The sequence below is a fragment of the Sphaeramia orbicularis genome, chromosome 3 (assembly GCF_902148855.1).
Source record: "Sphaeramia orbicularis chromosome 3, fSphaOr1.1, whole genome shotgun sequence".
NCBI lineage: Eukaryota > Metazoa > Chordata > Actinopteri > Kurtiformes > Apogonidae > Sphaeramia > Sphaeramia orbicularis.
In genome coordinates this window covers 38007430-38033827 of record NC_043959.1, presented here as the reverse complement: position 1 = coordinate 38033827, position 26398 = coordinate 38007430, and the positions used below count along the sequence as shown (strand labels likewise).

The 26398-nt window shown below is 39.7% G+C and overlaps 1 protein-coding gene across 7 annotated transcripts in view; it reads left to right on the top strand.

Annotated features, from left to right (window-relative positions):
- Window positions 1–26398, top strand: part of celf6 (CUGBP Elav-like family member 6) — a 140547-nt gene that overhangs the window by 106195 nt on the left and 7954 nt on the right. For 3 of the 7 annotated variants that reach the window (XR_003934251.1, XR_003934247.1, XR_003934254.1), the window contains 9 exons: window positions 473–552; window positions 8340–8513; window positions 9437–9584; window positions 11357–11506; window positions 12325–12387; window positions 12964–13044; window positions 16326–16469; window positions 20226–20375; window positions 23856–23924. Coding sequence is in view for 1 of the 7 variants with exons in the window: in XM_030123845.1 (XP_029979705.1) it covers window positions 473–552; window positions 8340–8513; window positions 9437–9584; window positions 11357–11506; window positions 12325–12387; window positions 12964–13044; window positions 16326–16469; window positions 20226–20353 (968 nt within the window). In the remaining 6 variants the exon portion in view is untranslated. The remainder of the gene's footprint in view (window positions 1–472; window positions 553–8339; window positions 8514–9436; window positions 9585–11356; window positions 11507–12324; window positions 12388–12963; window positions 13045–16325; window positions 16470–20225; window positions 20376–23855; window positions 23925–26398) is intronic. The other 4 variants (XR_003934249.1, XR_003934250.1, XR_003934252.1 and 1 more) reach the window with 4 other exon arrangements.

Sequence of the window (26398 nt, the reverse complement as noted above, 5' to 3'; positions counted from 1 at the left end):
ATTAACCACACAACAGATTTAAGATGATTTGAATGCCCCTTGAGCAAAGCCCCCCTCCATCTGAAATTATATGCGAGCAAAGATTCGGTTAGATGGGCAGATTATAATAGTATGCCTTTGTCATCATAATCTCTTTTATGAGTGACTGCACACAAATCACAATGTGTAAATATTAAACAGATTAATAATCACAAACAAGTCAGGATAGTAAATGCCTTGGCTCCATGCTCAAAAGTGGAGGGGGTGGAATTAGAAATGGGGAAGGGACAGGATGTTCCACACAGCTAATGCCTTCACTACAATTAGACTGATTTATTCAGAGTTATGCGCTGAACACACAAATGGCAGAATATATTTACAAACCAGATAACATGAAAACAATGGTAATGAATGGTACTTTCCCCAATATTCAAGGCTATTTCCCTGATGTTGCACCCCTCCTTTCTATTCCCCTCTTTTTCTGTGTATGCAGGCTGTGCCTTTGTCAAGTTCTCCAGCCACGCAGAAGCCCAAGCCGCCATCAACAGCTTGCACGGTGGACAGACTATGCCTGTAAGTAAAACAAGCTGAGATATATTCATGGCAAGTGATGATCTAATAATAACTGTTCCTGGACACATTTTTTTAGGAAATTTTCTGTGTAAAAGTGTAAAAACATTCAGTAAGTAGAAGTAAAGAGTATGTGTTACTGTTTTACAAGTATTATTGGATTTAGTTCTGCTCAGGTCTTGTGTTATCACCGTTAGCTATTTATCTAACACACACTATATACACTATATGTGCAACATGTTGTCATAAGAGCATTTGTTTTCAAAGCATGCCAACAGTCTAAAGTCTCACATACATTCTCACTGTATCTTATCGCACACAAAAGATTCCCACAGTCAGCATCCACCACCTTACAGTGCACAGCAGCATACTCTATATCTCTGTCTTTTCACTCAATATCCATTTCCTTCTTGCACTATTCAAACTACATTTTCAGCAGACAGATAGATGGTGTTTACATTCACAGTTTTATAAAGGTATGATTACTGCGCCTTGCACATGAATTCGTCCATATATATCCCCAGGAGAGACTGTACTGCATATGTTACCTATGACGTTACAGACCTATAGAAGGTGAATATGAAGATGCTGAAGGATAAAAAGATGCAAACATACATATACTGTAATGTGCATACTCTGTAAACGTTCCTTTTTCATGGCATTTTAGGTTTGTTTTGACCATTATTTTCTAAATATATATTTTAAAAAAACAACTTAATCCATTTAGTTATTAATATTGTTTAGTTAACAGTACTGTTAATGAAAGGATTGTAAATGTGACAGTAAAAATGATAACACATGAATAGATGTAGTTTTAACAAATAATGAGCTACCTCACTGAATCTGTGTGATAAGTAGGCTGTTTAAGATGTATCTCCTGTTTTCACATTGATTCTGAATAAGTCAGCAGAACCTTGCACAAGACCTTGCCCTACAAATGTGATCATTTGTAAAAACATGTAGTGAGTGACATGATTAAATATCAGGCATTCCAACTCTGTAACTGAGGTCAAAGTGCAAAATATGTGAATTTATCACACTGAAAACCGACAAACTGAAAATAGATCTAAATGACGTGTAGGATTATTTCCTGTTTACATATGGTTTTGTAGGAAGTAAGAACTACTTTTTCCAGAGTTAATAGTTTCAACAGCTCTTTTAACCTGTTCCTTAAGATGGAAATTGGTGTGAAATTAGTAGCTTTACATTAGGAGACAGTGAGTCATCTTCATGCTAAAGCAATTTAATAGAGGTTGTGAGGTTAGAAATATTGTTTCGAAATTGATGCAATAGACCTTCAACCTTATCTGAACCATTCTAGCAATTTCTGAAAATTCCAGAACAGGTAGTGTTGGACTGTGTTACAAAAATATACATGTGTGTCATCTGCATAACAATGACACTAAATGTTTGCTCTGTAGTGTCTTGTCAGAATCATCTATTAATGATGCCTCTCATTACAGCTAGATTATGAGAGGATACCGACTTAAATGTGATAGTCAAATTATAAATATTGACAGTTTGGCCCCAATTAAGGGTCTGCTTTTCACTGTAGAATGTTAAATATTTAAAACATTGCATTACAGTGACTACAAGGAGGTTAACAAGGGAGTCAACATTATTGAAAAGCACCCTAAAGTAAGGATGAAATGAGGTCAGATCAATAAACTGCTTTTGCTTCCCTAACTGCTTTCTGATATTTCAGCATTAAGCCCTTATTATTGTGGGACACATGCAGTATATCAGCTTCCCATTACCATTTGACTTCTCTATATTTACTCTTCAAAGCCGGGGTATTTATCTCCATATAAAGTGTTTAAAGAGAAAGACAACACTTGAACGTTCACACAAATCACAGTGAAATGCATGGTATGTATAAAACATACTGTATATTTAGCTTTTCTTTTATGACACAGTTTGTAGGTAAACAAGTAAAAAACAGGACTATTGTGAGTGGGTAGTGCTGCTTTGGTCTGAGTTAATATACAGCTGTTTTGAGATGCATGAAATATCTTTTGTTAGTGTTGAGTTCTGCAGTAAGGCCAGTAAATGTGTAACACTTCTCAAACTGCAGTTAATTATAACTTGGATATGCTTCGATCAAGCCTGAACAAGGCCACCAAAATGGCTTAAGAAAAAGAAATGATGAATTGCGAAGCATCATCCAGCCAGTACTGGATGTGTGTTGAGTACTGCACAGCTGGACACACGATGAGCACACACTCTTTCTGGCAGACACCTACACCTTCACACACTTCACTGATGTTCCGCAATAAATATTTACGGACGCTTCCTGGCAGCCAGATAGTGTCCTGGAAGCCAGATGTAATTTACACATCTTTTTGATGCCGCCTCATTTTGCATTACATTGAAGTAGTGAGGGAGTAATATAAGTGGTAGAGTTGGTTTAACTTTGTGTGCGGTTGTGCTCAGTAGACACCAAACTGTTTGGCGTGTAAACCGCACGGGTCAAAATTTAATAAGCAACGGGCCATGAGCCAGAGAATAATCATGCTGCACACTGATCATGCAGAATTCTGACTGTCCTCTTAATGAAATTTGATTAGAATTAAGATATTTACCATCTACTTGAAATATGTTGTTGACTCAATCAATAGAATATGTTTACATGTAGAGGATTTGCATAATTAGACCTCTCTGAGGCTGATTTTTTCTATCTTGTGGAGATCAAAATTTGGCAAATGAGTATAACTTTCAACCATTTTCTGTCTTTTTTGTTCCGCTGTCATTCCCGCAAAGTTACATTAGGTCAGGCAACTAAACCACCTGAGCTATGCTGCAGATGAAGTGTCCAAGGCAACATAAGGAGTACCAAAAAGTCCTGCAGCCAAGAGTTGTCCAAAAGTTCATTAATAATCTATATTATCCATATCTTTCTCCCTCTATCCCTGCACCTGGTATCCTCCTCTACCCAAATCCAACTTCCTCTCAGATTAATAGGCAAGGTGGCCATTAGTACCCAACTAAGGCTTTGGTACCGATGGGGGATGCAGTTAATTTGGATAATATCACTGCCACATGTCGTCAACAACAGACTAACAGGAGGCAGGATTCAGAGAGTAGGCTGCTCTGCTCACTGCCTGCTGCCAGCTGTGAGGTCTGGCTGAACCTTGAACAAAGAGTTGTCTCTCTCTCTCTCCCCCTCTCTCTCTTTCTGTCTCTCTCTCCCTCTTAATGTTCTCTCTACAGCATCTGTGTTACCTGGCACACACACACATGCCATAAATAATACCTGCACCAAAATACGCTGGCCCAAAATGAAAGGCTTTAATGAAGCTTAAGGGCAAGAGATGCCACAGAAGGGCATGAGCTGATAGATCGGGTCATAGCTTTAATTGATGTTTATTGCAGATTGCAGGTGCTTCCAAAATTAACTTAAAAGGTGATTGGGCGCAGGACAGGCACTCTCACTGGTTCAGCTGTTGAATTACTGTAAGGCTGCGGAGGCACAGGTGGCAAAACTTCAAATGGCAGGGCCAGGGGCAGGCAGACAGAACCCAGCAAATTGCAGACATTGTCATGTTTGGTGTCACAGCGTGGCTGACAGGACCTGTGGAGCTTGCTGGTGCTGGCAGCAACATGACCATGCATGTGTGTGATGCTATAGTTCTGGATTAATGAGAGATAAGACCAAGCCAGAGAGCCCTGTCATTTTAGAATACAGTTCATCAAACACCGCGTACAAGCATTGTAGAATCTCACCGCGCTTGTGGCTGACAGACTACATGGGGTACAGTTTTCTGCGCTCCTTACATATTGTGTAACTTTAAATGGGCTAAATGTAGCATATACACTGACAAGAGAAAGCAGTGTTATGAATGACAGAATTCTTCTTCAGTGCCTTTTGCCGTGGTGCCGAATGCTCGGCAGCTGCAGCAGTATGTGGTGGACAGCCAGGCCAGACCAAAAACAGCATCTTCCACTGCTAATGAGAGACAGTCCTCCCATGAGGCTAGCAGAGATGTAGCAAGGTTCAGAGATTTGAACATGAGACCCACAGGGGGTTCATCCAATTACCAAACAAACTTGTTATGGTTTATTTAATTAATCTTTTATAGATTTTCGATTAACACTTTCAGAGTCTGTGAGACTGTAGAAAGGTGAAACAACTATGAAAGTTCCATTTGTCATTTAAATGAAGCTAATATTTTTTTTTGCTGAATGGGGAAAAATACTCTTTACACATTAGCTGTTGATTAATAGTGTGCTTTCCAAAATGACAACTTCTCCCTTCACTGAGTACATTCTTCTATTATATTATGTGGTAAGTAAATACTATAAGCCTCTGTAGTGGTTGGATGATGAGTGTCTATTTACCTGTTGGTCACACCAGTGTCTTCGTATCGCAGTAATGCAGAGATAAAAGCATAATGCCATTTCACTGGTGTAGTTCAGTTCTAATCCCTCAATTACCGTTGTGTATTTTTCACTCTACACATTTCGCGGCCTATACAAAATCCAATCCTGGAGATGTTCACAAGTCAAGTGTGTTGTTCAAGAAATTAGATTAGTTTTTGAACCCGTGACAAATTCCTTAGTTGTACCTGTCAAAAGTGAAGGCTCCCTGTTGGCCCTTATCAAATTCAGCGAATTCATTTTCTCTCCAGGTACAGGAGTCATGCCGGTGGAGGTTATTATTCTGTTTGTTTGTCAGCTTGTGATTTTCTGCTACCAGTGAGGAGTGGCTGCTTTGCATCCAGTGTTGTCTGCTTTCACCTGTTCCTTCATTACGTGACCACATATTACTGTTTCTCTCTGTAAACAGGAACCTCTTACCATTAAGAAGGACTCTAGTCTGAAATCTCTCTCTTCTTATTATTCCATGTGTAAAACTGCATCAGTTTTTTCCTGTTCAGGGATCAGGATAAGACTACTTTTTTCTTTTTTTTTTTTTTTTTTTAACTTTAGAGGGAATATGTAGGCTCCAAAAGTCAAAAGTACTAGGTTTTGACATGAGTGGCAGAGCTGACAACACCTGCAGAGGCTGTGATAGTGCTTTAGTGATGCTGCCAAAGCCGGTCTGAGCAGACATTGTAGGCTGGGTCGCCTCCCATGCTACCGTCTACAGAAAAGCGCTCTGCTGAGAGAAGCCAGACCAGGCCAGACTCGCCTCATCTTGAGTCACGGTGCAGTGAGTACAGGCAGCCTCAGGCTTTCACAGTCCTGATGCTCACAATGCATTCTGCATGAGGTATTAAATGAATATAAGAATACACAGATACACAAAGCAGAAAATGAATGTGATCTAAATGCCAGGCCCTGGTGCTGCCTGAGCACAACGCTGGAGGAAGATGTTTGCTCACTGCCAGCCTCATTAAATCCCACAGCCCAGTCCCTTCAACTGGCCCACAAAGTTGAGAAAGAACTAAAAAAGGTCAGGAAGTGGAATGAAATGAAATTAGAGAGGGAACAAAAAACTGTGCCGTTAACACCGCCACGACGGAGTATTGATTTAACTAATTGAAATGGCATCGAGAGAGAAGTACCAGATGGGTCTCCTCTGGCCTGAGGTGGGGTGCTGGCTGGCTCTGATAGGATCCCATCTGAGACATACTGTCCCAAGGGTCCATTCTGTTGCATTCTTTCATTCACCAGCCTCTTTTTCATGGTTATCTAGGACCAGCACATTGCTTGTGTTAATAAAGTGTTTATAAAACAGTTTTTACATCGGCTTGTCCAACAGCCCACTATAAAAATGTCAGAACAAAGACATATTATAGTACAGTCTTATTTGCCTGTATTTACACTGAAAATAAATAAAAAGGCCATAAAAAACACATGTTGATACAAGGGTCATGATATAGGGGGGACTGGCTTGAGGATAAGATGAAAAATAAAAAATAAAATAAAAGTCAGCGATTTAGTATGAATAAAAATATGAAAGGCTGTTATGTAAGAATTGTTGCAGCAGCCATAGCTCACCACAAAATATAAGCCCACCCTGGCAAACTGCCCTCTCAATGGCACTATTGCTTAGCTGTTCCTGTTTAAAATTTCATGAAGCGCTTACAGAAGTAGGACACAATTTTTGTATGAATTACTGTAAAATAGCATGAAACAAGGCTGCACAACACAAAACAGAGTCTGTGTTTGTTTAGTGGCTGAATCCACATTCTCTTACAGTGCAGTTGCAATATTTAGCTTCACAGGGCATAAGTTTGTTTGTTTTTATGATTTTCTGTTTGGATAGCAATTTGAGTTTTTGTACACAGGCACATACACAATCTGGCCAAAACACACATTGGACTGTCCCCTGCAGTTCCCTCACATTTTGGATTTCTACGCTCAAAGAAAAAATGGAAATCTAAATCAAAGCCTAAATTTGTCCTGACCCTGTCAGGATGAGACATTTTGTGAAAGATGAATCCAAGTTGTGATTATGGAGTCCTTTTCTGCCCCTGTCTTTGCTTTTATGATCTTACTAATCATATCCTGACTGCCCCTTGGCTGCCCGTGTCCTTCTGTCCTGGTGGTGCTCCGTGCTCTTTCCCAGCATGCACTGCCTGTAATTAAATAGGAGCCTGGTCCTCTTGACAGTGTCTGTGGCTGCTTTCTCTGCCTGGCAGCCTCCTTATCCTCTCTCTCTGTATCTATCTTTCTGTCTCTCACTCACACACAGACACTCTCCCTGCCTGGATGTCACATGAGGAACTGACTCTGGTCTTTGTCTCTCAAATGATTTAATTGGATGCAAACTCAGGAGCACGGACATCAATACAGAACTATATCTGCCATAAGGCAGAGCCATTAGTCAATACTTCGCCCTCCACATGCCGAAGGCTTTTGTCAGACCTAATTACGCGGTACTGTATTCAGTGGAGCTTCACCAGTGGGGGACTGGGACTCCTGGGATCTGGTTAGGATCACAGTTCACTCCCAGTGTATACAGTGAAGTTGGAAAGTTCACAAAAGCAAATATCACTGACTGCTCTAGTTCATTTAATGCTGACAGCTAACTGACTGCAGTCATGAGAGGCTTGGAAATTAGGCTGGAGCATTGTATACACTCGACATCACATGAAAAAAACAAGACTAATATGTACACTGCTCCTTTCCTTTTCGTGTTACAGGCATTAATACTAGTATATAGGCCCACGTTTTAAGCTACAGTACAACATGCAATGAACTTCACAACTTCATATTTTATATCCTATATTTATAGTGTGACTTGATAACATTTGAGATCATTGTTTGTTTGTTTTTTTGCTCCTTAGGTTAAAGCGCACATTAAATAATAAATAAACACTGAAGCATGCTGAACAGTGTCAATTACTGACCTTACAATTACTTTTTATTCCGATATTAGCAGTAATTTTGTTTTCTGGCTTTGGCCTTCTGTCTGTTACTAGCTTCTATGTTTCCTGCCTTATTACTTTAGTTTTTTCAGTAAATAATTATTCAGTCTCAGGATGTATGACAGTTTGTCTGCTAAACACAAGCACATTAGCTAGCCAGCTGAACTGGCAGGTGCAAACTATCAAACACTGCTGATTGGAAGAAGTGATTGCAAAAGTTAGTTTAACTAATTGTTCCATTTTGTTAAAATTCAATGAGCTCACAACTTTTTGTAAGTTTCAATTCTTTTCTTTTTGTTTGTTTTCTTGTCTTACATTTACTTGCCATTTTCTTCTTCCAAAATATACAAGGGAAAAGCTTGCCAATAGATTGTTACAAATTGGTTTTAAAGAGTTTTGATTTTTTGATTTTCATTCTAAAAGAACGTTTAGTGGCACATTTCACAAACCTTGCACATTTATGTGTTGTTCCAGGGAGCCTCATCGAGTTTGGTAGTCAAGTTTGCAGACACTGATAAGGAGAGGACCCTGCGCAGGATGCACCAGATGGCAGGCCAGCTCGGCATCTTCAGTCCCATGACCATCCAGTTTGGGGCCTATGGCGCCTACTCTCATGCTGTAAGTCTCAGCCCGGCGGGGGAGGAGACGGTGAGCTTTAAAAAAGAAAAGAAAAACTGTTGTGATATGAGGTCTGAACTGCCTATCTCTCCCACTAGGTATGTGACACCCCCTGCGAACTGCTCCTTAAGTAATTTACACCATTAAATGGCTGTTACAGTCTCAATTTACAGAGGCTTTACAGAAAATGCTGCACTGTTTTCTACTGTGTTTTTGTGTCCATTGAATTATTCAGGGTAGGTTTTTATCATACATGCTCAGCATCACACTGTTTTCCTTTTAAATAGCCAGTATCATCTAGTTCATTTTCTTTCCACTGGTACGTTTCTGACTTACATTGCAAACTTAAACTGTGAGCCCACTTTTTCTACTGTAATATTTTATATACTTACACATACCTTATTTCTTATTTCTTATAACTCAAACAGTGGTGCACATCATCACCGAGAAACCATACTGGCATCATCTCTACCCCTTTCCCCACAAGCTCACCCCACCCCCATTTCATATTCACACATGAAAGTCACAGCCTGAATTAGGAGTCTGTGAGATTTTGCACTCGCACAGTATCTAACAACTCACCCTGACAGGTGAGAATCGCCCACTGATGCACACTAACTCTGCCACCATAGCCTTCTTTTTCTATTACACATATATAACTTTCTGGTACATATACATAGTCTCCAGCATCTAAAACTCATCTCAGCACATAGCCTTTGTCTTGAAGTAGTATAATGAGCTCTAGACCAGAGCAGTGCTAGACGAGCTGGGGAGCAACGCTGCAGGGCAACACAGACCACTCTGTTCAAGAACAAGGCATAGGCCAAACAAACAGAGATGTGAGAGTTAACATGCTCTGGTCCTGCGGCTATTTCACCCTCCTTTTCTTTTCTGTCCTTCCCTCCATCCCTCCCACCAATCGCCTCTCTTCCCACTGCTCTTTAATCCTACAGCAGATGATGCAACAGCAAGCAGCCCTGATGGCAGCAACACAAGGGTCCTACCTGAACCCCATGGCAGCCATCGCTGCGGCGCAAATGCAGCAAATGGCAGCTTTCAATGTCAACGGCCTGGTAGCTACTCCCATGACACCGTCCTCAGGTATACACTAATGGGCACGCACACACTAACTGGCACGAGTACAGAAGCAGAGGCACGTGCAAACACACACACATGCAAGACTTCTCCCTCCATTTCTCACTACTGCCCTGGAACATTTTCATCATTAGCGAGAATTATAGAAGCCATAGTAATATATTCATTCAAAGCTTTTTTTGCTTGTGCCCTTGTTACATCTTTTAAGATTTAGGCTCCATTTGGGCTGAAGCAGACATTGTTAGGTGTTGAATTAAAGGCAGCTGAGCCTTGCATTGAGTGAGGCATGATGGGAGAAGATGTACAGCATTCCTTGACACTCATTGGCAGCCACATTATAGTCTCGCTCTCCTTCTCTCTCTCATTATCTCTCACTCTTTCTCTGTCTGTCGCTCTCTCCCTCTGTGTCTCTGTGACAGTGTGTGTTTTCTGGGAACAGAGCCAATCCAATGACTTTGGATGCAGAGTCCTTGGCTTATACAATATAAGAGCAAAGATTTGTGTGAGATAATCCTGGACCTCAGTCTGAACTATCTTTTTGGCCCTTGTCATGAGGAGCTTTGATGGCTCGACACTAAGTAGGCAGGCCGCCTGAAGGCAGGGTCATTGCAAATGTATTAAATAAAGTGTCCCGATGCTGTTCCTGGCATTTGTAATCCACAAGGCCTACATATACCAGGTAATTCCTATCAAACATAATCCTACATGACTTAAATGCCCTTCACCTGGATTAGAAAAATAATAAAAATCCATCTGCACAAAAGGGCAGTGACAAGGTGACAGAGTTGGAATATCACCACAAGGAGAAATGGCTGATGTTAGAAAAAGAGGCAATGCAGTGTAGTATCCAATATGCATTATGGTACAGTTTGGCATGAGTCATTATGTACCTTTATATACTATATACTTAGAACTTTTACACAAAAGTATAATGAAGAAGAAAATAATATGTGATGGCTTTTTAACAACTCATTTACTACAATAAAGTTTCAATTCTACTTTTCTGCACACCACTGATATGTATAATATAAACAATTCTGTACTGAATATACAACTCATATCAGCATTTCTAGATACTGGCTATATCTGCATTATAATGGTTTAACCACTCATGGCACTTCTCGATTTTGAGGGACTAGAATGAGGCTGGAATAAGAGTGTTTTTCAGAAACTATGGCATTAATCAACTGGTTTGGCACTTGCAGCTCTTGGCCTGCCAAGAGTACAAATAATTTATGGTATATTTATCAATATTTTAAACCAAACCACACACTTTTTCTGCCCTAAACCAATGCATTTTCATTGAATGCACCTAAAAACATGTTTGAATCAGAATGCAAATCTGCTCTCCTGTCATAAAGTTCTTGACTTTATATATCCGCTATTAACATAAAACATGTCCTGCCTATTACAGAATGGAGCAATCATTCCATCACAAATTACATTAAGATTATACATACCACTGTTTTGTAGACTTACAGTCATGTTTTATTCTGATAAGTATGCTATATTTTTCGCCCCAGTACCGCCTTCACACTTTTATCAGTGTGATTTTAGCTACTTTGCTTTTTGTTGAGGATAAAATTGTATAAACTTGTACCACAATGACTTTATCCTTTCACAGCAAGCCAAAATCTGCACCCATTACATCTTATTACAGCAATTTGGGTGAAATGGTCTTCAAAAAACACAAATATACATCTTAGTATCTCTATTTTTGAGTGCATGGCATGTGATGTCCCCCCTGCAGTTTTAATAATGACTCTATCTATTTGAAGGCACCAGCACACCCCCAGGCATCAGTGCCACAGCCGTCCCCAGCATAGCCACCCCTATTGGGGTCAACGGATTCAGCGCCCTTCCGCCTCAAAGCAACGGGCAGCCCACCTCTGAGCCCATCTACACCAATGGTATTCATCCTTACCCAGGTGAGCTAATCAAGATTAAAACAACAGAAACGTGTGATGTGTTTGTAACATCTTGTGTCATGAGACTAATCCTCTGACCTTGACACGTCTTACTGAGTCGCTTGTCCTGACAGTAATTTATGAATATTCAACTATTCTAGTGTTGAACTGTCCAAGAACAGCATCTAACTGCCACAATGAGAGTATAATGTATCAGTAGTGAAAAAAATTATCATTTATCATATGGTAGCGCTTAAAAGTTGACACAACTCCGTTTTACTTATCACTCTCCTGACATCTATTTCAGATCTGAACTGAAGCGTTTTATACTTGAGGGTCAATCAACAGTGTCTTTGGCAGATTTCTGAGCAGTCAGCCTCAGTATCATGATGAATCCATCAGTTCATCCATCAGTCCATTATAGTTAATTTGATGTGTCTCAACCCGTCCTCAGCTTCTTAATGTTGTCTGGAACTGATTCCTGAAGAACTGACAGATACACACTCCCTGTTTCTGCATTATTCAAAGGCAGCTGCAATTGTAATGAACTACAAAGTGGTTTGTTTGGCATGTTGTTAATATTTGATGCAAACATCTGGGGCGAACAGGCATTTTGAAGAACTGAGAGAAATGACAACCCAAATTTCTCCCACTCCCTGTGTGATCTTACCCCCCGATGGCTCTGTACAGCTTAGCCAATTTCTATTTTGCTCTTTAACATTTTCTCTCTCTTTGTCTCTGCGTGTGTCTTGACCATTCTCCTTTTTCTCTCTGTCGCTTTGGCTATCGTTTTCCTCTTTGTCACCCCCCTTTCTGTCTCTCTTTTCGTCTCTCTGCAGCACAGAGTCCAACGGTGACCGACCCTCTCCAACAGGCTTATGCTGGCGTCCAACACTACGCAGGTGATCCGTCTCTCCTGCCTACTCTACTCTCTCACTTCCTCCATCTGTCCCTTTCCCCTCTCCCTTCTCTCTCTCTGTTTGTCACATCAGTAGACACTATGACAGGTAGAGATAGCTGGAAGACCAGCCAATTTTCTCCCGGATTAGGCTACTTTACATTTGGATAGCAAAAGGATTTCAGTTGACTTGATTATACACCCACACAAAAATCTTAATTCCGAAAGTACACTAAGAGCTGGGGATCTGAACCTGCCATAGACTCCTACATGCGAGATGACATAGACTTTTCATAACCACTGCTTTCTGCCTGACATCAGCTCTCATTAACATGGTGTAAGTCTGTTTCTCTTTCTTTGTGTGTCTGCTTAGTTGAACAACACTCTGCTTCCCTTTTGCCATGCTCTTTGTGTAGTGATCCACCAGCCAAATGAGACCAGGCTCCAAGTCGTAATGCAATTTATTTATGCAATGTCTAGAGGATGCAAATGAACAATGGAATAATGATTTGAGTTTTGTTGTGTCAAATATGAAAATGGAGATGCGAAAAATTCCACTCTGGTTCTCCCTTTGCAACAGCAGCCTACCCTGCCGCCTATGCGCCAATCAGCCAAGCGTTCCCCCAGCAACCAACCATCATTCCCCAGCAACAGAGGGAAGGTAAGAGCGAGCAAGCGCGCCCACCCAAGATAAAAGGTGATAATTGCCATGTTCCATTCTAATGTAGCTGCACTGCTTTGAATTAGCGGGAAAAAGCTGGCTGGGGAAAATGTGAGAAAAAGGCTCCCCATTTAAAGAGAAGAACATTAGCAGTGAGATGGAAAGTTACTCTGTCATTATTCAAAAACTGCACTAATTCAAACTCGCAGCGTTGGACTGCTTAATCAGTCCATTACAATGTGTTTAAGTGGTTATAAATATTCATCAGATTAATTAGCTGCATGCATAATCATTTATTACCATTCCTAGTGTAGTGTTCGTTCTTATGCCACAGCATCAGATGTAATAAAGCATAGGATATACTGTGATGGTAAATCACTCTTTTTGACAGAATTCGTCAGTCTCAATTATTCATCTATATGATTGTATGAGACGGCTTAGAGTGGCATGAATATTCAATATAAGAACTTAAATTGAGTGTTTCCAACATTGCCTGGAGGAAGAGTTAGTTTATGTTTGCATTATTACAGTAGTGTGAGTGCATGCCAGGGTCACAGAGCTGAACTGTATGAAAGCGTAGAAACACACAAACTTATTATTATCATGTCAGCAGTTAATTTTTTTATATGCAGGCAGATTTTTTACCCCCGCACACAAACAAACAGTTCTCAAGGACATTATCTTTTACTATTACCTTGGAACATTACTTGGACTCATTAGCAAGAATTATAGAAGTCATAGTAACACATATTCAAAAACACAGCGAGCACACACAAAACTCACAAAGCAAACACGCTCACACACACAAGCTAATTTTGGTTGAGCCAGTGGCCTGTCTGAGTTCTGGCCTCCTCTGGGTTTTGGCTGTTCTCCCAGCCTGTCTCAGTCCGTTGCAATAGTCTGCAGCAGTCTGCCATTTAACAAAAGACACCTAAACCTGAATATACAAACACAGCAAAGCCTGAGCTTCAGCCTCAAACTGAAACCCTACAAATTCAATGGCAGATTACTTTAGTGTGTTTGTGGTAATGTGTATCAACAAAAAAGTCTTCTGAATCTATAAACATAGCAATTTTAACCACAAAAATCTTCACTGTAATTTTTTTTTCTGTCATTTTTACTTCAAGTGAGAGCATCTCAAAGGGAACAGCTACAAATTTCATATCAATAAGAGTACATGGTGTTAAGATTATTTTACAGCTTTGACTGCTAAATCCATAACAGAGCAATACTGTGATTTTTTTCCCCTGTAAGATAAATCCAATTCAAATAACCAAATTTCAGAAAATGCTCTTGACTGAACATCTCTGATTTGCCTCCTTAAAAACATAGTTTGGTTAGACACATTCAACCACATATTTTCAACATCAGATGGAGGTTTATACTGTCTGCCAGTTTATGTATATAGAACAATAATCATTAGGACAAGTGCAAAACAGATCTATTTACAATGAAATCATTTCTACCATATTAAAGATTGTTTGGTTACAGATACCAGCTTTATATTTTGTGCATGTGTTAATGCAAAGTTTGAAAGACCTGAGGTGCTTCAATGTGGACAAATTATTCAGAAGCACAATTTCTTTGTAGCTTTCAGCAAGTTATAACATGGTATATAGGTAACTAGGATGTTCTTTTCCAGAAGTTGAAGACATCTTGTACCATACAACAACTCCTGAAAATTACATGCATCTGTCATGAAGTAATGACATGTTGATCTTTGCATCTTTTTCTGTTCAACTTGCTTTTATATTTAAATCAGTGTCAACACCCCATTTTCAAAGTCCCAGTATATCAAAAAGTAAAATATATACAAGCATTTTGGCATTTTGTGTGATATTTACTCAGCCTGATAACATTATTTTCTGAAAGTATGAAGTAAATCACACATGGCAACTTGGGAGGTCTACAGTAATTTGGCATGGACTGACCCAGTAACAAATTGTACACAACCATAACATCACAAAAATGATTGTATTATTATTCATTTACGTAACTGATTTATTTTTCAGGTTTACTGTATGAGGTAACACCCTTTTTGACTCCCTATCCTATGTGCCTGTGTGGGGCAGGAGTGCAACCACCCTATATGATGTTCGACTTTATATACTCCCACTCGTCTCAATGACCTGCCTTGCATTTAAAGATGGTGTTCTCACCAGGGCAAACGTCAACAGCATACCCCTACATATCAGCTACTGACATGTCTTTACCTCTAACTGCACATTTCCAACCTAAACAGTCAGAACTGAGATTCAGCTTAAAAAACTCTGTCAGCAATGTGTGTGTGTGTGTGTGTGTGTTTGTGTGTCCTCCATCTCACCGAGGCATAGCAGCGCTACAGCCAAGCCACCGCTGCGGCCCTCTTATCAGCCTTCTCACCAGCCCCAGTCTCATCTCGTCATGCTATCACCCAGAGCAATGAGACAGGAGAGAATGCTAGCCAGGCAGCCAGCTGCAAGCATACTGTCCCTGAGTCCATCACATCTCTTTCCCTCTGTGTGTGTGTGTGTGTGTGTGTGTGTGTGTGTGTGTGTGTGTGTGTGTGTGTGTGTGTGTGTGTGTGTGTGGTGTCCATGGTTTGCTTTCTCTCCTCTCTCTCTCCAGTGCATTCGTCCCTTTATCCAGATTGGCCGGTACAATATGTGGCAGCTGGGTGGATGAGTGTGGAAGGATGGAAAGAGATTGGAAGACAGTCCCACTGTCACACAGTAATTGGGGCAAAAACTTGGCTTATGTCTTAATGCGTGCTTTGCCTCCTCCTTCCATCTCTTGTTCTCTGTGTCTCAGTCTTTCCCTTTCTTAAAATAACCGTCCAAATCTTTCCCTTTCAATTAACCTCACTGTGTCGTTTCGTCTTCTCCCTGCCTGTGTTTGCTTGTTGTATTTCTCCTATCGCTGCCACTCTGTAGTTGTTTTTATTTGCACACTTGAGTCACAGCACACTTTATAAACCGACAGCATATTCATATGTAGTAATTAAAGCTTAAAATTAGAATCTGGGAAGGATCTGACCAAACAATATTAAAAAAAAAAAAAAAAAAACAAGACAGGGTAACATACTGCACACATGCCTCAATAATTATGTTTACCAAGAGTAATATTTGTCCCAGAAGTTGCATAAATACTTTGCACTCCTGCCCTCTTCGGATTACTGTGTTGATTGAATATATTTTTCACCCACAGTGTAGTGGTCTGTTTCACAGCTCCACGCTCTGTCTGGTCATCTCTTTGTTTACGATCACACATAACTGCTCCTGTTGTCTTTCTTTCATCACCAGGGCCAGAAGGTTGCAACCTGTTTATTTATCACCTGCCCCAGGAGTTCGGAGATGCTGAACTCATGCAAATGTTCCTGCCTTTTGGCAACGTCATCTCGGCCAAAGTCTTCGTAGACCGAGCAACCAATCAGAGCAAATGTTTTGGTGAGTTAAAAATTGACAATGAAGGGAGAAAAAAATTACAGTTAATCAGTGGCCATGTTTGGCAATCTACTCATGCTTCTTGCATCTTTCCTGCAATTAGAATCTGCTTTTGCTTTTATTGCCACTGTCTATCCTAATCAAGTTGCAATTAACATTTTAAAGGTGGCGTTACATGCCACTGAGCAGGGGGGCGAGGAGGGAGATCTAGGTGCAATTCATACACACTGCACTCCCTGTTCCATCAAACAGGCATATCTAACCAGGTGGTCGTGATCAGCGGCGGGAAGTTAAAAGGTGTGAGAAGGGTGGATGCTCCATTCACATAAAGTCAAACGCCGTACCAAACCCTCTACGCCAGCTACTGACCCAAACGTCTCTCCACTTGGAATTTACCGCACGCATCTATTCATCAGCCTCTCTATTTTACGGTTCCCCACTCAATCAGTATGTCTTCCATTCCCAGTTTCCTCAACCCAAGAGAGAAGCATTTTCCCAAACCCCCTCCCAATCCTCCAACCGGGCAACCCAGCAGCATCCCGCCACCCCTCCCCTCTTCTTCTCTCACCTCCCACACAGCAAACCAGTTCATCAGGATGGAGGCGGTGCAGGTGGAATCCATGGGCTTAAAGAGATAATAATAGACTGGTGTGGGCCTTGCTGTTGATTCACTTGGACAGCAACACCCAGGAGACGGGCAGAGAGAAGGAGAGAGAGAGAAAGAGAGAGAGAGAGACTCCCAGCATTGGCTTTCTTTCAGCTTCTCTTCAACATGGCATGTCTATGAGGCTTTCTCTTCCTCTCTTTCCTCTGTCCATCTCATGACAGTCTCTCTCTTTCCCTTTTTCCCCTGGTCTCTCGGTGCACTCCTCTCTAAACATATGCCTCTCGCTATCACTATCTGTCAGTCAACAACGAAGAAGGACAACAGGGCAGCGACCTCATCAGTCTCACCGGCTTATTTTCCACGGCTAGTAATTAAGATCTTGGCTGAAAAACAGTAATTTAACCCATGATACTTTTGTTTTTTTTCTTTCTTTCTTTCTCCACCTCATTTCTCCATCCTTTTTACAGAAGAAACCCCACAGCTCTTTTATAAGACGTTAACAAATTAGGCAAGAAGATGCAATGCATTAAACAGGATAACTTATTAGACCTCCAAGAAGTTGGAACACTTCCACTTATGAAATGTGTGAATTTAGCCTGGATGATATGCACCACAGACAACATGATGACATGCAAAACTATATACAACCTTAACTGTAATGTTTAATTATATTCATACATATATATTAAAAAAAAAGTTTCTAGGAAAATTATTCTTGCCTTATTTCTACACGTAGGTGAACTGCTGAGTGTGTGTGTGTGTGTATGTATGTGTATGTATATATACACACACACACATATATATATACATATATATATATATATATATATATATATATATATATATATATATATATATATATATATATACATACACACATACAGAGGAAAAATAATCACACATCACTTTTTGAAATGAAGTGAAACCTTTGCATTTCATGATGAAAAGGTCAATGGAAATGCACTTAAAGCATATTCTAATAAAGGATGTACATCAGGAGTAGGCTTTGGAGTATACTCTTAAGTGATGCATAACAGTCCGTCTCGTTCACTGTATTTATTTGAGCTATAATAAAATAGACATGAAGTTAACATCAGACAGGCAAGAAAAATAAGTTCACAAGGAAAAGCAATGCATTGAAAAGGTGTAGTTATACATGATGTTTATTCTGTCATTGTTGAATACCCGCTAATCCACAAAAAAATTACAACATTCATGTATATTACTATATAAGGCACGATAAATGCTGTTTTTGTTCAACCCTAGACTGGATATATCAACAGTTGTCTTAATGCTCTGCATTTAGTCACTCAATATTGACTTTTAAAAATGATCAAAGCTCACCATGTTAAGTGGAATTAAGTGGATTTAGCTTGAAAATGAATTTCAAAGGTCTTCTGAGAGACAGAATGACACAGACACCTAAAATAGTCCCTACATCTCTGCTTTTTAGATGTGGAGGGAAATAAAAATAAGCAAATGCAGTTTAATGGGATACATTCTTTTTCTTCTTCTGCTGTTTGATTTGTTTTGCTTCATAACACAGTCGGGAATGGGTGCCTGTTGCTTTTTTCATTTCAGCAGTCCTGATTATCATTCATTTGCACAGGCTCGCCGCAAACAGCTAATTTAACACACTTAAGATACTGCATTCATATGTTTTCAGTAAAAGGACTAGCGAGTCTTGTAATGTCCAATACAATAATTCAAACATTTGTGAATTGGGAAATGTACAGGACCTGTCAATGCACTGGTGCAAAATGGTTTTTACTTTGTGCTATTTATGCACAGTCTCCCTATACAGTGATTCTTCTTACTCTCATGACAGGAGGCTTTGTAAAACTGCAGTATCCTCACCTGCTCAACCTCCTTCACTTGTACTTTTCCTGTTCCTGCCTAATCATGTTTGCAACGTTGTGTGTGTTATTATTAAAAATGCATAACAAAACAGTGTGTACAGAAATTCAGTTGATATGGATGGCTGCAGTGAGAGCCATACCTCAAACACTAGTAGTGTTCAGGGTATTGAGTTGCAGGAGCAGCCGCACACACTCAGTACTCCATCAAAGATATGTAAGACTTGCCTTAACTGGAAACATGTTGGGATATTTTTCCTGCCCAGTGGCTCATTTTAATGCACATGGATTGAGGTGTTTTATGTTTGCAGCGTAGTCTTCGCCCTTTTTTCCTGTACTTTGACCCCGGAATCCTATCACCTTTTTGGCTCGTGGATGTAAATGTGAGGTATGAAGATTCATTAAAGCCAGGAAGTGTATGAGGGAGTGTGTGTGTGTTTGCCGGATTGAGGAGGGATCACTGCCAGCTGACAGGCCCTTCCCTGCTTAGTTTGTTTAAAGGGTTTGTAAAAGCAGCAGCCTTATCTCACCCGAACTGACAAAAGCTTGCCCTCTCCCCCCAAATTAAATTGGACCCATAGCGGTGTGATCAAATCAGCTGGCAGGCGGAAAATTCGGGCCGTCAATCACGGGGGTGCCTGATAAGAGCAGGCAAGGAGTCCCGGTGTTGAAAGCTGTGGGCTAATTCCGCCTCGACACCCAGGTGATAACTCAGAGCAGCAGACACCTCCGTCCTACACCTACACCTTGCTCCTAGCATCTCATCACGACCCCCATGCCCTTTACTTTTAACTCGGATACATTGTACATGGAGACACTCGTGCACACATCCACAAAGCCCTGCCACACGACGTCTCAAACACTCACAGGCATTAGTTTCCTCTAAAAATCCTCACACAACATGAGACTTCATTCTCCCTTTTATCTTTGAATACCTTTTCATGTTTTTTTCTTCCTTCTCTGCTCAAGTTAAACTCTGTGTTATTAGCCTTTGTGGTGCTTTATGTAATCTTTTTAATTCAGAGATTTTCAATTAATCTGCTGAAAAGAGAAAACAAAGACCTATTGTTGTGTCATTGTTGAGAGTTAAAAAGGGTCTTCTTTCTCCTTCTCATTTCTTTCATCACGCCCCTCTTTCCCTCTCACTTTCTATTCCTCCCCTTTCCTCTGTTATCTCTCCTTCCAAACTCCCATCTCCCACCTTTTTCCTCCTTCCCTCCTTCCCTCCCCCCCTCCTGCATTTGTTCTCTTTTCTCTCTGTCTCTATCTCTCCCCCACTCGGCGTTCTTGTCTCAGGCTTTGTGAGTTTTGATAACCCGTCCAGTGCTCAAGCCGCTATCCAGGCCATGAACGGCTTTCAGATAGGCATGAAGAGGCTGAAGGTGCAGCTAAAGCGGCCAAAGGACGCCAACCGACCTTACTGACTCATCTGCTGTCCGTATCCAGGTACAGTGATGCCCATGCCATACACACTGCCCCATATGTCATAATCCATACCATGCCTGATCAGAAAATTCATTATTTCATTAATGAGTAAATGCACTGGTACAGTTGTTCCTACAGTAGATGTGAATGTCTGAGAGAAGTTCCTAAAATCTTAAAATAAAAATGAATATATTCACTATCCTTTAAGGTGAGAGATGAGATTAGGTGAGATTTTCATGAGGTTTTTTATTTGTTTTCTGATTCAGTCTTTTATTAAAGAATGCAAACTTAAATTTTCAGGAATAAATGCATGAATAAAAGTCATATTGAGTCATCTTGGCTTCTTTTTGAAGTGGGGGCTGCAAATTCAGTGAGGAGTAAAGTTAGTGAAAAAGCAGCTGCACAACTTCCTAGGCCAAACACCTCCCACTAATAGTAGCCTAACATTAGTCTTAAAGCACTTAATACTAAGTGGTCGAGAGAGACAGACTATTAAACAATAAAATGCATAAATACACAATCAAATAGACATTCATCTGCTGTCACTATTTGGATTTAAGCAACATGTTTTTGTCACATATTATCTGTGAAAACGTCAGTTGTGGAGCTTCAATAGTTCAATCTTCACAAACACAGGCCTTTGAAATTTCTGTCAGATGGTCCTGATCCACAAAATTGTTTTGTTTCTTATGTGGTTTCAAATCTAATTTGTGCAGGATTCAGGATGCTCCAGTGCAAATTGATGACATCATCAATACCTAGCAACGTATTATTATTACCTGTCTACCAGGTATGCTTTTGAGAATCGATACGAGTTGTTAAGCAACAAATTCACAAGAGCAGTTAGCGGCCGTTTCATTTCTAAAATACCCCAAGCATTAGATTTCTTTTAGCTGCTTAGCTGCAGTCAGGAGCCTGTTCAGTTAAACCTTGGCTCATAGGAAAATGGTGCACACTAATAATGTGCAGATTTATAGTATAATAACTTTTTACAAGACTACTGAAGAGCAGGATGAGTAAATGTGGGACGTTTGAAAGAAAATTTGTGCTCATAAAAATAAATAGACAAAAAAATATGCAGGGTGGAGAACAGCACCAAACCTCTCTCCCACCACTGTTTGTCTAGGTTAAGTGATGCTTCACAACTGCATTATCTACCATCTCTACATGATTTTATCTCCTGATTGAAAATACTCTCATGTGCAAAAAGCAGAAATGTCATGTAGTGGCATTCTTCAGGATATGTCCTCTTTGTAAATGGTTAAATAGCTCTGATTGCTAATTGTTAACATTCACAAAAATAGATACATAATTAAGTAGATAAGACAAATATAGATTTAATATCAATATGTCATCAAAATACACTGTTGCCCATACAGTTGGGATAACCTCATTCACATTCCTCTTTTTATTCCCGTTTATACACATCAGTAATCTCTTTTTACTTGACCAAGTGCAATGGTGACATACTGAGTCCCAATTACACTTTCTGTACCACAAATAAATCCCACTGCCTCAATCATTTCATGAGAAGATGTAAAAAAAAAAATATATATATATATATATATATATATATTGTATTCCAACTTTATGGGTCACAGTGTAATTGAGTGGCTCTGAGACAACTGCTAAAAACTGTAAAATAATTTTATTTTATTGCTGAACTATTAATAGATTTAGGGTGAAATACGTCCTGAAGTCATATTAGATGGGTGTGATCTTTTGAGTCACACTGGCATTTATGAAGTCTCCATAAGCCAAAAAGCAAAACCAGGAAAAATAAATGTAAATAAACATTTCGAGTCTATCTGCATCAGTGAGGCTCTTTTTAAACCTCCAGAAAAGTACCACTTTTTACTAGATAATAAAAACATGCTTTATTTAAAGTAGCACCATCCCTCAATGAAGACTAATTTCACAGTGTCAGAGTTAATTCAAAGAATCATCTCACATCTGTTACAAAGTGCAGCTGCCAGTGCAAAATAATGTAGCTGCATGCTGTTCTCACCCAATTGGCTAGACAAGTTTTCATTACAATAGCATAAGCCTAGATTATATTTCTCCATAAACAAAAGCATGGTAAAACCATTTGTTTGTTTTAGATCTGACTCTTTAAAAGCCACAAGCTGGCGTTAATAGAAGGCGGTATGCAATACAAATGATAGATGCGTCTTTATGCCTTGCTTTGGATTTGAATAGAGATGTGTCCTGCTAATTGAACGGGGGCTTTCAAAGCAGATACCCTGAAAAGAGGGGAGGGATCATATTGATTTAGTACATCAATGAGAGACAAATGGAAAATATCCTGCAAAAGCACTGAATGACAGACAGCCATTGAAATGTGCACACAATGTCTCCAAGTACAGATATTTTCCACAAAAAACACACTTTATGAGGAAGGTTGTATGTATGTACAGTGTTGTGTTGTGTGTTTATTTCACATGCTCCTTTGTCTCTGGCCTGGTTCAATCCATCTCTGTGTTTTTTCTTCCGTTATTACACCACTTCTGTTGTTGAACCAACAGACCAAAACCTAGACCAATCCCATGAAATCATTAAAGACGAAATAACCTACCGGGGCTTCTGAAGCCAGTTCTGTATCATAGCTCTAGGTTTACAGATCTGTAAAAATCAGGAGAGATTTCATATGAAGAAGGTGCACATGAGAGTACACTTTTAAGACTTGAATATTGTGGCAGACAGTACACTGAGTTCTTGAGCGAAAGACTCAAAAGTCAGGTTCAGCTGTAACTCTTTCAATTCCGTTTAACTCTAAATTCAACTGCAACGATGATGAAATGTGAATGATGAGCTTTTGTGTTCCTTAGGTAAAAAGGGGAAAAAAAAAAAAACTTTAATGCATAGATAACTTCAGAGACTGACTTTTCTCTGTAATACTTAGAATTTCACTTTGAAGTTGAATTAAAAACATGATCAGACAGCATTTTCCTCTGCTGGTCTCAGGAGCCCTGCTATTCTGAAATTGCGTTCTGTGTCTTAAAGATAAACTTAATGCAAAAAAAAAGGAGAGAGTAAAAAGCTGAAGCACTCACTGTACGGCCACCCTCATAGCAAACAATGCAAGGCAAATCCAATTACTGTAGACAGGACAAGTTTCTGAAATATGCATTTCTGCCTTAAGGGTTATCTTTGTGAATATAAAAACATCAATTCAACCTTTTAACCTGCAAATGTTGTCAGCCTGAGAATATTTCACCACTAGTGAGGCACAAGAAAAGGCCTTTTTTATGCTGTGTTGAAGATTATGTGTTCTGTTATTTCTGTTTCGCTTGTCAAACTTCTTTTTTTTTTTTTTCCTTTTCCAGTTTTTATGGTAATAACCATAATAACCTTATTTGATTTGTCAGGCAGAATAAGTGAGAGTGTGGAACTAATATGCAAAGGGTGCTTTGAATTGTGACTTAAGGAAAAGACAATCCCACTGTTTCTTTCCTTCTTTTGCACCCCACCAACCTGGCAACCTGACATGGCCAATCACAGTGTGAGGTGGCCTTTCTCCGCTATAGCCACATCCCCCCACACCTGTCATGGGGCCAAGTTCCCACAGCTGTAAGTTGAACCCATGGTGTCATTTTCTTTTGGATGACGTCATGTGGTGGGACTGTGACTGCGTTGCATGACGTGGCGTTGATTGATATCTCTAAACTCTATCTCTTTATATTCTGCCCTCCTTTTATATATATATATTTATATATACTGTATATTGTATATTGGCAGTTTGTGGAGTGCAGTTAACTGATGCCTTTCTTGGCTGGTACCTGTTGTACATAATGTAACTGACGTGCTGACTGGTTGGTTGATTATAACTGGAAGTGGCCTTTAACCCTTTGTGCTATTGTACAGTGTGCCCTTGTGATGTTTTACTTTCTCTTGTGGGGTTCATGTGTATGGATGTACTGCATTTTATATTTCTATATTTCTTCATATTCACATCAAGTGTTTTTTCAAGCAATCTGTGATTTTTTTTTTTTTTTTTTTTTTTTTTATGAGTATGAAATCTTTGCAAAAAGGACCTTTTTCTCATCCCGATCGACAGCTGTTTAGTTGAAAGATGGCCAGGATGACCCTATGTTTGTGTAGCCAATTAAATCTCCATCGTTCTCACACAGAGCACAGGCAAATGTTGACACTCCACTTCTCCATGGATTCCATCTGCACAGGGAGTACTTCTGCAAGATTGTTTTGTTTGCCTAACATGAGAATCACTTCCCATTTATTTATTTATGAAGGTGCAAACCAATTACACCATGAGAGCAGAGCTGCAGGCAGCACTGCAGACCCACATGGCCAAATTCTATCCACTACGCAGCCACATTGAACCCATATGTGTACTGTAGGACATATAGATAGTAATATTTATTTACTTTTTGCTGTAGTTACTTAGGTTTTCTATTGGATTACACCAGCCCGCAGAAATATACGCCTTTGAACAATCCTGTCTCCCAAAAATCACGTTCATTTGTAACTCCCTTCACCTTTTGTTAGAAGCACAATGCTGTTGCCATTATGTTTTGTTTCAACATAATAATTAAATGTAATTTCCAGGGCAAACACGTTGATTCTGAAATGTGAATTGTTCACAGACAGCATATTTTGTCTTGTTTTGTGCCAACAGAATTGCCGATATCTACTGGCTGTTGCAACAGGATTATTAAACATTGTGAGTTCAGACACCGGCAGCACTGGGTTAGACATTGAAATATACAAGGGTTAGGTTTAGTTCAGAGAAAGTTTACGAAGATGCGATTAAAATGGCTCACAGATTGAGTGATTTAATGATATTTAAAGCAAACCTAACCCTCACTAAAGTGTTTTTGTTGCCATGCCAGAGCACTTTCAGGTGTCAAGATGAGAACTGCAGTGTCTGGTGTTAAAGTCGAGGCTTTTGTTTATCCGTCCACTCCAACCCACTCTATTGAAGAATGGGAAAAAAAGAAGTGCATCCGTAAATGACAATGTGTCTCCTTGTAACAAAATCAAGGCACTGACTACACTTCTAATAAAATGCAATACAACTGAAATTACTTTCTTGAGAAAATACCACTGGAGTGGCAATTTAGTCATATATGAATGCAATTTCTGAGAGACGGGGTTGTCTCAAGTTTGCACTACTTGGATTTGAAATAATTGTGGTTCACTCTGCAAAAAGCAACGGAGAAAAAAAAAATTCAAAGTGAAAAAGGTCCTTTCTTTGCAAGTGAGTTTGTTTCTATCCCTCCAGGCCAAACCCTGATAAGAGTTAGTTGTTTGTTTTTTTCTTGTTTTTTTTTTTTTTCTTTTTCATTTTGCCCTATTCTTTCAGAAGCACTGCAGGCGACTCTCTCCTCCTGGAGTCTATGCAATGGACTCAGGAGTTTCCAACCAGGCAAAGAGGGAGGGAAAAGTTCTTTCTATCATCAACTATGCCTCTTAACTGGTGTCTTTTATGAAGCTATCCAATAGGAGATGGTATTTGGGTGGGAATAATGCTGAAACCAAAAAAACATAAACAAAAAAACCCACTAAAATAATGAAAATAAATTCTGTGTTATCTGACAAAGATGGAGGCTGAGATACTTTCAAAGAAATGGTTTACTTTGGGGGAAAAAATCCATTTTAAAGCCACTCTGTGTTTCTTCTGCTCTGTGGTAGATGCATAGTGTGAATCGCTATTGGCACATAAGAGGGCATCTGTAATCGGGAATGTTAGTGCTTTATATTACTAATGACTGGGCTCGCTTTGGCACACAGAAAAAAATAAGCTAGAATCTTTGCTCCCACATCTAAAAAGCAGATCTATTATGAAATGATAACAAGCTCATTTACAGGAATGGAAAAGTAGAATAAAGAGCGTCTGGACGCGTGTTCCCGTCACACTCTCAGACCCTTTCATGTTCACTCCTAGAGAGTGATTTGATGTGATTTCATAGTTTTTCTTCGCCCACATCATGACTCACAACATATTAGGGATGAGAGGCTGTAAACTAGATCTTTTGTCTAAGGCTCGCCAGTACGGACTCTTTCACTGACAGTGCAGCAAATCA